The sequence below is a fragment of the Schistocerca americana genome, chromosome 1 (assembly GCF_021461395.2).
Source record: "Schistocerca americana isolate TAMUIC-IGC-003095 chromosome 1, iqSchAmer2.1, whole genome shotgun sequence".
Taxonomy (NCBI): Eukaryota; Metazoa; Arthropoda; class Insecta; order Orthoptera; family Acrididae; genus Schistocerca; species Schistocerca americana.
Genome location: NC_060119.1, coordinates 588,348,690 through 588,365,304, shown reverse-complemented (window position 1 = coordinate 588,365,304; position 16,615 = coordinate 588,348,690). Strand labels below are relative to the sequence as shown.

The 16,615-nt window shown below is 36.9% G+C and overlaps 1 protein-coding gene across 1 annotated transcript in view; it reads right to left on the bottom strand.

The window, feature by feature from the left end:
• Positions 1 to 16,615, bottom strand: part of LOC124579080 (protein sneaky) — a 284,298-nt gene that overhangs the window by 81,034 nt on the left and 186,649 nt on the right. The window contains exons 9-10 of the mRNA XM_047131238.1: positions 15,838 to 15,954; positions 15,602 to 15,744 (exon numbers count right to left, since the gene is read on the bottom strand). Coding sequence (XP_046987194.1) covers positions 15,602 to 15,744; positions 15,838 to 15,954 — 260 coding nt within the window. The remainder of the gene's footprint in view (positions 1 to 15,601; positions 15,745 to 15,837; positions 15,955 to 16,615) is intronic.

The window sequence follows — 16,615 nt, the reverse complement described above, 5'->3', positions numbered from 1 at the left end:
GTGTAAGTACAAGCATGACTAACACTAATCACACACCCCACCTTTCAGACAACCCTCACAGACAAGTGTAACTGATTCTTCACCATTTGCCACTCCATAGGTGTTGCTACAATTTTTTCTTTGGGAGCTTCAAAGGTGAAAGTGAGAATGTCTGTTCTGTAGGAGACATTTAACATCATATCTCCTCTGGCTTCTCACTCAAGTACCAGCAATGTAGGGATCTTGGGGAAGGGGGGTGGGAAGGGTTTTCCTGTCTTCGGGGCTATCTTCTTTCTCTTCTTTGATCTTAGCAACCGTTTCTATTTTTTCCTTTCTTACATCTCATCTGAGTACCGGTCTATATTTCGCTCTATCAATATGCATCTACTTCTATCACTGAAGTCCTTCTTATTTTCCGTAGGTTCCAATAAGCATCAACTTATTTCATATAAGTAGGCCAAAGAATCAGGATACACAAACACACATCTACATACACACAAAGATATATTTAAACACAAACACGAGAATTACAAATTAGAAACTTGAAGTGGTCAGAACCGCCAAGGTATGTAGGGGAATAAAGATATATGTACAACTGAGTAGATGCACATATTACATCGTTGATATGTGACGGTTCTGCATTGTTATTTTTTTGTGACTCTCAAATATATATTTACATGCATATAAGGACAGGAGAATAACAATCAACACATGTGCCGTGCTAGTCCTTAGAGAAAATGCATAGTATCTACTGGGAGTTGGTAAATACAGGTAGACATAGCATCTACTATGTGTGGCCATGATATCTGTCTATATAGTAGGAGTGAGGAGTGAAAGAGGACTCTCGGGTATTAGGGGAAGTATTGGAAAGTGGAGTTAAGGTGTAAAGTAGAGCAGTAATTTTACCAGAGAATATTTAAGAATAGTATTCATAAAGATGTATGCTAGGGCAATGAACCAGGAGGCCTACTCACGAAGGATATGGCAGGTGCACTCAACATTTATTGTTTAAGAAAAAGGGCGGATAGGCAGACCTATGAAAGGCTGACCTATACTGCATGGACAGGGGCATCAAGAAGGGGATTGACCTGTACCATAGGAGGATAGGAATAAGAAAGGGACGTACCTACCAAAACGGATGGAGAAAGAGTACTCCTACGATCAATCCATTTAAGATGTAGGTACTGCTCCTAAAGGGAAAAAGGGCAATATTGTTACAGAAGTCACACATTTACAGGGATGAATTTGGTAAGTTTAAATTTTATGCAGCATTAGAATTTTTACGTTTTAGATTTACACATGTCAGAAGAAGGGAACACTTTTATTCTACCCAGAGTTCCTCCAGATTACAATAAGTAATGAATAAGTACATACTTATGGTAAATGTAAGTGGATATAAGCTCTCTGCACATGTAATGAGAGAAAATATGGAGAAAGGAGGAGTTGCCATATATGTCAAAAGTTATCATTGTGCAAAAAGCATAGAAACAAAAAAGCTTTGTGTAGAGAAACATATAGAAGCATGTGCCTGTGAGCTTAAATTAAATAAAGGCACATTTATAATTGTAACTGTATATAGGTCCCCATCAGGAAATTTTCATCTATTTCTGAAAAATTTGGACTCCTTGTTGTGCTATCTGTCAGTCAGAGGGAAGCAAATTATTATTTGTGGGGACTTCAATGTAGATTCTCTGACAGAGGGTAATAGGAAAAATGACCTTGAAGTATTACTCGGTTCTTTCAATTTGACACCCGTTATTGATTTTCCTACTCGGGTGGTAAAGGATAGCAGCTCACTGATAGATAACTTCTTTATGGACCAAGATAAGTTTAACCAGATAAATGCTCAGCCTGTTGAGAATGGTCTTTCTGATCATGGTGCACAGCTAGTTACAATATATGACATAGCTCCATTCAGCAATACTAAACAGTCCTCCAAAGTAGTACGTTCAGTCAACGATTTAACAATTGCAAATTTCAGGGAAAGCCTACAGCAGTTAGACTGGGATGAGGTGTATCGTGAACCTGATGCCAATTTAAAATATAATTTATTTCATGACATTTTTGTAAATGCATTTGAAAACTGCTTCCCCAAGAAAATAGTTAAATATACTCGTAAGAAACCTTGTAACAAACCATGGCTTACTAAGGGTATAAAAATATCTTGTAACCGGAAAAGGGAAATGTATCTGACAGCAAGAAAGAGTAGTGACCCCGAAACTATCAAACATTATAAAAACTACTGTGTTATATTAAGAAAAGTTATTAAAAAATCCAGGAGTATGTGTATCATGTCTGAAATCAGCAACTCTGATAATAAAATTAAAACAATTTGGAATATTATTAAAAGAGAAACAGGTCAACCAAGAGCAGAGGAAGACAGTATTACCATCAAATTGAATTAAAGCTTTACGAACAAAAAGTCAGAAGTTGAAAATATTTTTAATAATCATTTTTTAAATGTTGTGGATATAGTACGATCCAGGTGTTCATTAGAAGATGCTAGGCTGTTAATGGAAGAGGCCATACCTATGCAATTTGATACAATTGAAATCTCACCCACTTCTCCCTCTGAAATTAGGAAAATAATAAACATGCTTAAAAGCAAAAACTCACATGGAATTGATGGCATTTCCAGCAAAATACTAAAAGCTTGTTCTCAACAGATAAGTAAGATTCTCAGCCACCTGTGTAATAGCTCTCTGGAACAGGGCATTTTCCCTGATAGACTGAAATATGCTATTGTTATACCTTTGCATAAAAAGGGGGATAGATCTGATGTCAACAATTACCGTCCAATCTCCCTTCTAACAGCTTTATCCAAAATTTTTGAGAAAGTAATGTATTCAAGAGTAGCTTCACATATCTGTAAAAATGAAGTACTAACAAAATGTCAGTTTGGTTTCCAGAAAGGTTTTTCAACAGAAAATGCCATATATGCTTTCACCAGTCAAATTTTGAATGATCTGAATAACCGAACACCACCCATTGGGATTTTTTGTGATCTCTCAAAGGCTTTTGATTGTGTAAATCATGAAATTCTGCTAGACAAGCTCAAGTATTGTGGCATGAGTGGGACAGTGCACAAATGGTTTAATTCGTACCTAACTGGAAGAGTGCAGAAAGTTGAAATAAGTAGTTCTCGTAACATGCGAAGATCAGCACATTCCTCAAACTGGGGAACTATCAAGAATGGGGTTCCACAAGGGTCAGTCTTGGGTCCTTTGTTGTTCTTATTATATATTAATGACTTGCCATTCTATATTCATGAAGAGGCTAAGTTAGTTCTCTTTGCTGATGATACAAATATAGTAATCACACCTGAGAAACAAGAATTAACTGATGAAATTGTCAATACTGTCTTTCAGAAAATTACTAAGTGGTTCCTTGTAAACGGACTCTCACTGAATTTTGATAAGACACAGTACATACAGTTCCGTACAGTGAATGGTATGACGCCATTAATAAATATAGACCTTAATCAGAAGCATATAGCTAAGGTAGAGTATTCAAAATTTTTAGGTGTGTCGATTGATGAGAGATTAAATTGGAAGAAACACATTGATGATCTGCTGAAACGTTTGAGTTCAGCTACTTATGCAATAAGGGTCATTGCAAATTTTGGTGATAAACATCTTAGTAAATTAGCTTACTACGCCTATTTTCACTCATTGCTTTCATATGGCATCATATTTTGGGGTAATTCATCACTGAGGAATAAAGTATTTATTGCACAAAAGCGTGTAATCAGAATAATAGCAGGAGTCCACCCAAGATCATCCTGCAGACAATTATTTAAGGATCTAGGGATATTCACAGTAGCTTCTCAGTATATATACTCTCTTATGAAATTTGTTATTAACAACCAAACCCAATTCAAAAGTAATAGCAGTGTGCATAACTGCAATACTAGGAGAAAGGACGATCTTCACTATTCAAGATTAAATCTAACTTTGGCACAGAAAGGGGTGAATTATACTGGCACTAAAGTCTTTGGTCACTTACCAAATAGTATCAAAAGTCTGACAGATAACCAACAAGTATTTAAGAAAAAATTAAAAGAATTTCTGAATGACAACTCCTTCTACTCCATAGAGGAATTTTTAGGTATAAATGAAGGGAAAAAAAAAGAAAAAAAAAAAAAACAAAACAAAACAAAAATATTAAAAAAATTAAAAAAAATAAAAATAAAAAATAAAGAAAAACAAAAAAACACAAAAAATAAAGTTGTTATATTAACTTAAGTATGTTGTTAAATTAACCTAATTATGTCATGTATTGGAAAATTCGACTCGTTCCACATCATTACGAAATATCGTATTCATGATCCATGGAACTAGTATTAATCTAATCTAATCTAATCTATGAAAAGTAGTATGGGAAGTAAGAACAAAGCAGTAGAGTATTCATGAGTTATGTACACCTATAATTTATGATTGGAAGAGGAATAGAAAACAAAAATTTGGTACTCACGAATTTTTGGAGATTGAAAAGAGCTAACTCCAACATGGATTGAAAGATTCAAGTTTTATAACTGTGGTAAAATATGCACAGTCATTAGTAGAAAGAGATGTACTGTTAAAAGATAAAGAATTATCTTGTGGGATGTTATTGTACATAATGAATATGCATAAAATATCGCGTGTTTGAGCTAAGGGGAGGGATATGTAGTGCTTCAAGAATTTTGGTGTAAATTCTAGAAATACTCGGCCTTCAATCATCTCGAACACCTGAAATTTTATGTATGAGTGCGGAAGAGTGAGAACGTTTATACTGATCCACCTGTTACTGTGTATAGGTCAGAAGTTCGTTATTAGAAGACTGTACAAAGGGCGAGTCACTGATGACGACAGATGTTTGCCGCCAACACCATAGAAGACGTGATGAAAACTCAGGGAATAATTATGTAGTATTCTTTTAAGTTTTAGTGTCTGTGGTGATTGTAAAAAAGGCTAATGAGGAAGACTTCTATGCACATTCATGTATTGGACTCGCTTGAGACTAGAGACTTTTATTTTTTCTTCGTGTCTTAGGTCTGCATGAGGCAGGGCGTATGTGATGTCCATAAATTATTGGATTGTTACTATGATATTGAACTTGTGCTTTATCGAGTCTGACGTTTAAAGACACCAGTGGCTTGCCAGAGTTTACTTACGTATGTTAAAAAGAGTAAATGTTGCTTTGTGTTGAGAGATGAAAATATACCAAGAATTAACTGAAAATGTTACACGAGTACACAGATTATGTCAAGAACAGAGAAGTAGCTTAATAAATTCCTGTAATCTGCTACAGTCTTCAGAGAAGAAGCTATTGGGAGATCAATGTAGCTGATTACCCAGAGAAGAGAATAGGCTGCACACAAGATGTGTGAGTCTTGCACCTCAGTACCACGCTGTCTCGTTTTGTCCAAAAACCATTAGGCAGCTTGTACACCAAATTAGTGAAGAGGAAGGAAAGCTATAGAACACTATTGGACTTCTTCACAGTTTTCAGTAACCTTAAGAACAGTTCATCTGACGATATTTCTGAACATGCAGCAAAACTCCAAGCATCATACGACACAGATTTAGAGCCTTCCATCCATAGTGAATGTGTGCTTTTTGCGGAACTTTTGAAATCTTCTGAGATTAGTGATTTACCAGTCAAAATGAGCAAATTTTTACGAAAAGTGAGGTTACGGTCTGTGTTTCCAAATGTTGACATTGCTCTTAGAATATTTCTATGTATGGCACTTACAAATTGTTCAGCACAACACTCGTTTTTGGCTCTTAAAAGACTGAAATCATACCTACATACTATGTCTTCTGAGGAGAGATTGAATGCCTTGTCCATTTTTCACATCGAAGCCGACCTCCTAACTGATAACTGTCTGAACTATACAGATATGGTCAACGAATTTTCTGCCATCAAAGGCAGATGCAAACTTTGCTGACTGGTGAGTTATTTATTTATTCATATTAGTTTTAAAGATTGAAGATTATAGTGTGATTTTTATTATAACTTAGAGCACATTCATTGGATTTACAGACTAAATATTACCTGTTTATTTTACAATTGCCAATGGCAGAAGGCGTAACTAAACCTCATTTATGTGACTGAAGGTGCCCAACAACACTAAACAATACCTGAATGACCCAGGTCAAAAAATGGTTCAAATGGCTCTGAGCACTATGGGACTTCACATCTGAGGTCATCAGTCCCCTAGAACTTAGAACTATTTAAACCTAACTAACCTATGAACATCACACACATCCACACCCGAGGCAGGATTCGAACATGCAACCCAGACTGAAGCGCCTAGAACCGCTCGGCCACTGCGGCTGGCTGACCCAGGCCGATCGGTGATGTACAGCAAGTCATACTGATACTGTAGTATATTACAACTGATGCTTATTCTTGGTGTCTGCTGAAATGTACAGTTATCGCAGAAATATATGTTATCGGAAAGTACGCTCAGATGAAAAAGTGTTTATAAATAACGTAGTTAGGTTCTGACAATAAAAACATAAAAGCTTTGCTAATACTGTTAGAAAGAGCTATTGTGGGAGTAGTAGCAACAGTACAAAACTGTTCAGCCATTGTTGCTGTTGTGGTCTTCAGTGAAGAGACTGGTTTGATGCAGCTCTCCATGGTACTCTATCCTTTGCAAGGTTCTTCATCTCCCAGTACGTTCCACAACCCACATCCTTATGAAGCTGCTTACTGTACTCCTCTCTTGGTCTCCCTCTATGATTTTTATCCTCCACACTGCTCTCCAATACTAGATTGGTGATCCCTTGATGCTTCAGAACATGTCCTACCAACCGATCCCTTCTTCTAGTCAAGTTGTGCCACAAATTTCTCTTCTCCCCAATTCTATTCAATACCTCCTCATTAGTTATGTGGTTTACTGATCTAATCTTCAGCAATCTTCTGCAGCACCACATTTTGAAAGCTTCTATTCTCTTCTTGTCTAAACTATTTATCATCCGTATTTCACTTCCATACATGGCTACACACCACACAAATACTTTCAGAAACGATTTCCTGACATTTAAATCTATACTCAATGTTAACAAATTTCTCTTCTTCAGAAATGCTTTTCTTGCCATTGCCAGTCTACATTTTATATCCTCTCTAATTCGACCATCATCAGTTATTTTGCTTCCCAAACAGCAAAATTCATTTACTACTTCAAGTGTCTCATTTCCTAATCTAATTCCCTCAGCATCACCTGATTTAATTCGACTACATTCCATTACCCTCGTTTTGCTTTTGTTGAAGTTCATCTTATATCCTCCTTTCAAGACACTGTCCATTCTGTTCAACTGCTCTTCCAGGTCCTTTGCTGTCTCTGACAGAATTACTATATCATCAGCAAACCTCAAAGTTTTTATTTCTTCTCCATGGATTTTAATTCCTACTCTGAATTTTTCTTTTGTTTCCTTTACTGCTTGCTCAATATACAGATTGAATAGCATCGGGGCTAGGCTACAACCATGTCTCACTCCCTTCCTGACCGCTGCTTCCCTTTCATGCCCCTCAACTCTCGTGAGTGCCATCTGGTTTCTGTACAAATTGTAAATAGCCTTTCGCTCCCTGTCTTTTACCCCCCACCACCTTCAGCCCATACACGGATTAAAAGTACTGTGTACACTTATCATGCAGCATCTAGCTACACAGATCCTAATGCTTTACACATTAACTATTAAGATTATAAAACAAATTTGATTTTTCCACATTAGTCTGTAAAGTTATGTAATAGCAATTCCAGTTCTTGTTTGTTCATTTGCATTTAGTGATTAGTTCCCACACTGAAATCTCTATTTCATTTTCATTTCTTACAGTTTCCTATAGATTCACGTATTAATACTGAATGTGTTTTTTGTCTGTTACACATTCAAGTTATTAGATCCTAAAATGACAGTTTAATTTTAATTTTGAATACATCATTGTAGAAGTATGTATTAATTTCTAATGTATGACACGTTCGCTTCAGTTTTTAGAAAGAGAGTATTAAGTAATGTGGTGTGGCAGGAATTAAAATGCCAGCATTAATGTATGAGAGGAGGGAAGTATTTTAATTACTGACACTGAGTGTGAATAAACTATACAGTTTTTAGTTCTGTCTATAATTGGACAGTGGTATAGTGAATTCTCAATCATACCATCTGAGCAACTTAATAATTTGGACATCCACCATTCACAAGTATGGAAACAAGTGAAAACTAGAAAATTTCAAGTACAGTTTATTAAAGGTCACATATTAACTTAGCTGCTCCATACGATGAGACACTCAACTTTGATACCCTTGCGGGGTTGTTGCTTCAGAAGGTCCAGAGTCCCTCATTGCTGATGTACTAATTCTTAAATAAAAAACAGTATGTGTCATGTTTCTTGTTTTGTATTATAACTGAATTGTATATACATTGATGGTAGATACATCTTATTATCTGAGAGCCTCTGGAAGAGTCTCACGTGAACAGCTTCCAAAAGGCAATAATGCAGATTCCCTGACTGTCTCTTACTTCGACTACTACATCCTTACTTACTCTGCTTCTGCTTGCATGGCTCATGCTCCACTTACTTTTACATAAAACAAAACAATTGAATACACTACAAAATGTAAGATTTACAAAGCAACAATTAAAAGTTGTTAGATGATTTCAGCTACTTACATAAAAAAATGGGCCACATATGGTCCTACATGTTCTGATATGCAGTTAGAAGACTTTACTTAATTTCATATACAATTTCCATGAGGTTTATAGCACAGCAATATAAATTACATTTTAGTTATTTATGAACAAATTACTTTGAATAAGGTATTGTGTCCAGGATAGCTCTCAAGTAGAGCTATCATTTCACATAATCATAATGAATAAATATCATAGCTTTTTAGAAATGGGGAGAAGTACATTTTCAAGAATTTGTGGTGCAACATGACTGCACAGTTCATATCACAAAATTTCAAAGTTGGATTATTAACAAACAGCTTACTCCCCATAGTTGCTAATATAAACTGGGTAACATATTAATATGAAAGTTAATCTGAAATAGTAAACTCATTTCTACTAACTTTTTAAAGGGCAGTTTACTACTGGAACTGGGTGTAAACATAACAGTATAAAGTCCAGAAAGTTAAAAATTTAAGCTAAAATGTCTTCTTCAGAGGATGTTCACATTAGAAACATTAGGAACAGACTGGGAAGGAAGTCCCATTTCAGTACTCCCAAAAGAGGTTTTACTAACCAAAGGTTAGTGAAATGCTCTTCTACAATTCTGAAGGTGGAATGTTGACAATGGATATAATGGATACAAAAGTACTACAATCCGAGACATTGGATAGTGACTACCATCTACTGGTGATGAGCATGAAAATCATGAAGTGATGGAAGATGACAGCAGTAGTTGTGTGTGGAAGGACAAGTGACAAAAAATAAGAGACACTATGGTGTGATGAAAGAGTCAAGGAGGTAGTGGGAAGGAAGATCAAGGCCTTCCGACTGTGCATTTCTTTCTAGTTGTAACTAGGATCTCGCATATGTGTACATTATATTTCATTCAACACTGTATCACAATTTCTTTCCAAGCATCTAGCTGTGCTTGAACCTCCTGCTCCCTTTTTTCCCAGATCACTTAGTCATTTTCATCTTGTCTTCTCCAGTTTTCCCTGCCACATTAATCATTATCTCAACAAAGACCATGATGAAGAGGAGAGGTGGCAATGCACTGCCCTGTTTCATGCTACTTGTTTGCTGGATCCAATCTGTCCTTTCATTTCCCACTTCACACAAAACAGACCTCTACAGTACATTTCCTCCATTCTGCTTATTTCTTTTTTCACTCCTTCTTCCAAACTTCTGGAGTCTTCTTCTCATTCCACACCATCCTCATCACATGATACAGCCACTGTTTCCAAATCTCCCCTACTGCCTTCACCATTTTGACACTTACTTTCTCTATACCTGGTGCCTTTCCTTCTTTCATCTTGTCCAGTGCCATGGCCATTTCCTTCCAGGTCAGGTCCCTTCCCCCCAAAGTTTACTTCTACCTCCTTTAGTCAATTATCCTCCTCTCCCAGTCTGTTCAGATTTAGCAAGTGTTCAAAACACTCCTGTCTCACTAGCTTCAGCGCCTCTTTGTTACTAACCTCTTTCCCTTTCTATCCATCATTGTTGCATCCTCTTTCAAACCTCTCCTCTAACTTTTGACCATACCATACAGTACTTTCTTACATCCTCTGCTATCTTCCTCCATCATCTTTGTTCATTCTTCCATCAAATTTCCTCTCTCCTCAGCCCCTTTCTTATTTGCCTCTCCTTTGTTTTCTAATGCTCCTCTTTTTCTAATTTGGTCCTTTCTCAGGAAGCATGAACGAACGTTGTATACATGGAAGAGACCTGGAGACACAGGGAAGGTGTCATTGTTTATATTATGGTAAGACAGAGATTTCAGAGTCGGGTTTTAAATTGTAAGACATTTCCAGCAGCACATGTGGACTCTGATCACAATTTATTGGTTATGAACTGCAGATTAAAACTGAAGAAACTGCAAAAAGGCAGGAATTTAAGGAGATAGAACTTGGATAAACTGAAAGAACCAGAGGTTCTAGAGAGTTTCAGAGGGAGCTTTAGGGAATGACTGACAAGAATAAGGGAAAGGAAACAATAGAAGAAGAATGGGTAGCTTTGAGAGATGAAATAGTGAAGGCAGCAGAGGATCAAGTAGGCAAAAAGACAAAGGCTAGTAGAAATCCTTGGGTAACACAAGAGATATTGAATTTAATCGATGAAAGGAGAAAGTATAAAAATCCAATAAATTAAGCAAGTGAAAGAGAACACAAATATCTAAAAAATGAAATCAACAGGAAGTGCAAAATAGCTAAGCAGCAATGGCTAGAGGACAAATGTAAGAATGCAGAAGCACATTTCATTAGGGGTAAGACAGATGCTGCCTACAGGAAAATTAAAGAGACTTTTGGAGAAAAGAGAACCACATGTACAAATATCAAGAACTCAGATGGTAAACCAGTCCTACGCAAAGAAGGGAAAGCAGAAAGGTGGAAGGAATATATAGAGTCTATTCAAGGGAGATGTGCTTTAGGGCAATATTATGAAAATGGAAAGAGGATGTAGATGAAAATGAGATGGGAGATACAATATGTGAAGAATCTGACAAAGCACTGAAAGACTTAAGTCAAAACAAGGCCCTGGGAGAAGACAACATTCCATTACAGCTACTGATAGCCTTGGTAGAGTCAGACATGACAAAACTCTTCCATCTGGTGAGCAAGATGTATGAAACAGGTGAAATACCCTCAGACTTCAAGAATAATATAATAATTCCAATTCCAAAGAAAGTACATGCTGACAAGTGTGAAAATTTCTGAACTATCAGTTTAACAAGCCATGGCTGAAAATGCAAGGCAATACTGACAATACGATTTCTCATAGAAGATAGGTTAAGGAAAGGCAAACCTACATTTACAGTATTTGTAGACATAGAGAAAGCTTTTGACAATGTTGACTGGAAAACTCTTTTTCAAATTCTAAAGGTAGCAGGGGTAAAATACAGGGAGTGAAAGGCTATTTACAACTTGTACAGAAATCAGGGGCACTAAAGGGAAGCAGTGGCTGAGAAGGGAGTGAGACAGGGTTGTAGCCTACCCCCGATGTAATTCAATCTGTATGCTGAGCAAGCAGCAAAGCAAACAAAAGAAAAATTTGGGGGAGCAATTAAAGTTCAGGGAGAAGAAATAAAAACTTTGAGGTTTGTTGATGACACTAATTCTGTCAGAGACAGAAACGGACTTGGAAGAGCAGTTGAATGGAATGGACAACGTCTTGAAAGGATGATATAAGATGAACCTCAACAAAAGTAAAACAAGGATAATGGAGTATAGTCTAATTAAATCAGGTGATGCCAAGGGAATTAGTTTAGGAAATGAGAAACTTAAGGTAGCAGATGAGATTTGCTATTTGGGGAGCAAAATAACTGATGATGGTCGAAGTAGAGAGGATATAAAATGTAGACTGGCAATGGCACGAAAAGTGTTTCTCAAAAAGAGAAATTTGTTAACATCGGGTATAAATTTAAGTGTTAGGAAATCCTTTCTGAAAGTATTTGTAAGGAGTGTAGCCATGTATGGAAGTGAAACATGGACGATAAACAGTTTAGGCAAGAAGAAAATAGAAGGATTTGAAACGTGGTGCTACAGAAGAATACTGAAGACTAGATGGGCAGATCATGTAACTAATGAGGAGGTACTGAATGGAACTGGGGAGGCGAGAAATTTGTGGTACAACCTGACTAGAAGAAGGGATTGGTTGGTAGGACACATTCTGAGGCATTAAGGGATCACCAATTTAGTCCTGGAGGGAAGTGTTGGGAGTAAAAATCGTAGAGGCAGACCAAGAGATGAATACAGTAAGCAAATTCAGAGGGATGAAGAATGAAGTAGTTACTTGGAGACGAAGAGGCTTGCACAGGATAGAGTAGTATGGAGAGCCGAATCAAACCACTCTTTGGACTGATGACCACAACAACAGCATTCCTAATAATGTCCAAACTTCACATGAAAACTTCATCTGTTAAAAATAACTGAAGAGGGCAAAACATCGTCATTGAAGTCATTACATATAGAGATTAGTAAGTCATTACATATAGAGATTAGTAGAAAAAAATCTAAATTTAGAGACAGGAGGAATTTAAAGACTATTATTACCTCTAATAAAAAAGCTATTGTCATGGGAGTAAGTGCTAGTTTTTATATGTTTCTAGGGGATATGATGTTGGTGAAAAAATTGTTACACAAACTATTTTAATGAAACATTCATGGTATAGCTAATATTAACAACCTTCTTATAACCAAGTTAACACAAAAAAGAGGGTTTATTGGTGACATGAGCGCAACATCTTGATTACCTATCTATGGAATGATCTAATGTGCTGAAGGGTTCTGTTTTATAGTGTTTCCTATGGCAAACTGTGTTAGTGTGTGGAGAGCACAACAGGTAGTGGACAATCCAGACTGTCTTCTCCCAACTATGAAAAATTTCAGTGATCACCTCATGTTTTCTGTGGAGGTGAAATTGAAAGGATAGTTTCCTGTTGAGACCTAGCAAATCCCTACAATGTGTTAGTGTTCTAACAAACATATAAATTGTTCCATTTTTAATGATCTCTTCATTGATGAGATGTTGATCCCTAATTTTCCTGTCTTTGTTACAACTCTAGTGAGTGCTGTAATTTTTTCCAACAATGTATATTGTCAGAACAAGATAAGATAAACTTTTCCAACAAGACCAGAGGAAGAGTCAGGTCCCTGACTATCTGACATTTGAAATGACAAAGTGAGGTACAGCAATGAGTTACGCAGTGGACTGATATTCAGGTTAAGTGGAGTTCAAGTCTCCATTCAGCCATACAGATTTAAGTTTCCTGTCTTTTCCCCAAAATAAAATGAGGCTACTGCCAAGATGTTTTCTTCATACAACCCATGGCCAAGTTCCTCTTCATCCTTGTTCAGCTGAGCTACTAATCCTTCTGTAATGATGTTGGTACAATGTTAATGTTGTTTTCAGACATCATCACTGTTTCTCATTGGTTTGTGTTAACTTCTGTTTTTCAGATGTTTTTTGTTTTTATTGTTTGTCCTGTGTGTGCTTAATGTTGTGCATGATTGAGTGTAAACTATAACTATACTTAAATAAAGCCTGTACATACAGGCTTATAATAGAGCTTCATTTACTGTGCCTGATTACAGGTTATGGGTCCAGATGCATATATCTGTTTTTCAGTGTAGTTTTTTGGTGATATCGTGAATGACAGCAAATTTGATATCACTGACATAGTTGTGGCATGGTATAATGGAACAGTCTATGCATCAGTGTTTGAAGTTGTCTGGAGGGGACAATTGGGCAGTGTGGAAGTTTCAAATAGAAGTGACATTCAGAGGAAAACTCTGATCACAGTGAGTCAAAAACAGAAAAATCTGAAAATGAGGATACTGAGAAAAGATGTAGAAAATTAATAGGATCACTGATGTGTGGCCCATTAGCTTCCAGGTCAGATATTTGTGTAGCAATAAGTATTCTAACTGGGTACCAATCATGTAATTCTGGATTTATGGAATGCTTTAAAACATGTATTGCATTATATTAAGGGAACCCTAAAACTGAGTCTGTTAAATGCTACGGATAAAAACTGTATTGATCCCATAATTGATTATGTTGATTCTGTTTGGGCTGGTGACAGAGCAGATAGAAAGCCCACAGATGCTTATATTTTCAAAATTTTGGGTTGTAGTGTTTATGGGCATCTAAGAAGCCTGAGTGTTGTCATCAACAGAATGAGAATTTGTAGCCTTAAGCAGGCAACTAGAGAAGCCTGTTGGCTCAGTGATTTGTATTATAGTCTTTCTGGCAGTCAAAAAGCTTTTGCACTTTATGAAGACAATAAGTCAGTAAAAAGCCTCTGCAAGAATCCACAGTCCATCATAAATCAAAGCATACAGATATAAAAATTTTATATGTGAGGGAGAAAGTGTTTGATACGAAAGTTGTGTTAAAGCACATCAGCACAAATGAGCAACAAGCTGATGTTCTGACAAAGCCACTAGGTAGAATAAAACCTGAAAAATTTAGAGCCTTGTTAGGACTAACTTAAAGCTTGTAATTTAGTTTTTGTAACACTGATAATTAACATGGAAGGAGGGTGTTAGTGGTACAATGTTAATGTTGTTTTAAGAGGGCAGCACTGTTTCTTTTTTTCTTTCTGTGTTTGTTTTAGTTGTTTGTCCCGTGTGTGTATTAATGTTGTAGACCATCTAGTGCAAACTATTACATATTTATATAATGGAAGGAAACATTCCACGTGGGAAAAATTATATATAAAAACAAAGATGAGGTGACTTACCGAACAAAAGCGCTGGCAGGTCGATAGACACACAAACAAACACAAACATACACACAAAATTCAAGCTTTCGCAACAAACTGTTGCCTCATCAGGAAAGAGGGAAGGAGAGGGGAAGACGAAAGGAAGTGGGTTTTAAAGGAGAGGGTAAGGAGTCATTCCAATCCCGGGAGCGGAAAGACTTACCTTAGGGGGAAAAAAGGACAGGTATACACTCGCACACACGCACATATCCATCCACACATACAGACACAAGCAGACATATTTAAATATGTCTGCTTGTGTCTGTATGTGTGGATGGATATGTGCGTGTGTGCGAGTGTATACCTGTCCTTTTTTCCCCCTAAGGTAAGTCTTTCCGCTCCCGGGATTGGAATGACTCCTTACCCTCTCCTTTAAAACCCACTTCCTTTCGTCTTCCCCTCTCCTTCCCTCTTTCCTGATGAGGCAACAGTTTGTTGCGAAAGCTTGAATTTTGTGTGTATGTTTGTGTTTGTTTGTGTGTCTATCGACCTGCCAGCGCTTTTGTTCGGTAAGTCACCTCATCTTTGTTTTTATATACTATTACATATTTAAATATACTCTGTACAAACAGACTCATAATAGAGCTTCACTTACTGTGCCTGATTACAAATGACTGTGCTGACAATAAGGCATACAATATTAAACTTTCTTCCTAGGCTCTGAAAGAACATCATCTCAATGACATAAATATCATGCACTAACCTTGCGATAAAAATATGCACAGATTACACTCTGGAATCGGTTGATGTATGAACTGACTAGAATAATCACCCACATAGCAAAATAAGTGCCATATATCTTGCATATAATATAAATATTTGGCTTCTTTGGAACAGGAAGACAGGCTGCAAAGGCATTTTCCATTCACCAGTTATCATATGTATAGTCTAACTGTGCCAAAATATACAATATTCTGACAATGAAAGAGAATTACTGACCTTCATTGCTAGTAAAATATTTAACTCTTTTCTTGATATTAAAACCTTTTACTATAGATCTCACTATCTTGGCAATTAGGCCAGTTCCTTTTACTTCAATGCTCATGTCATGAGACCCTGAAACAATAAAAACACTTCTACAGTTATTAGGGAATGCAGTACAATCAGCAATAATTACAATGGTTCTAGTCTTTGAACATTTAGCTATTTTTTGACATAATCACCATTTCTGTCGATGCATTTTTGTAGATGCTGTGGCAGTTTTTGTATGCCCATATCTTACCAGCTCACTGCCATGCTGTTCAGAAAGTTATGAACCTCTTCTTTCACCTCGTCATCGGAGCTGAATCGTTTTCTGGCCAAATGTTCATTTAACCTAGGGAACAGGTGATAGTCACTGGGCGCCAAGTCAGGACTATAGGGTGGGTGGGTGATTATGTTCCAATGAAACTGTTGCAGGAGAGCAACAGTTTGCCGAGCAATGTGAGGGTGTGCGTTGTCACAGAGAATGTGTACGCCCTTGGCAACATTCATCTTCTCTGGTTCTGAATTGCCCGTTTGATTTTTTTTTTTAGTCTCACAGTACCTGTCAGCATTAATTATGGTCCCAGCGATTCAGCTCCGATGACGAGGTGAAAGAAGAGCTTCATAACTTTCTGAACAGCATGGCGGTGAGCTGGTATGATATAGACATACAAAAACTGCCAAAGCGTCTACAAAAATGCATCGACAGAAATGATGATTATGTCGAAAAATAGCGAAATGTTGAAGCTGTAAA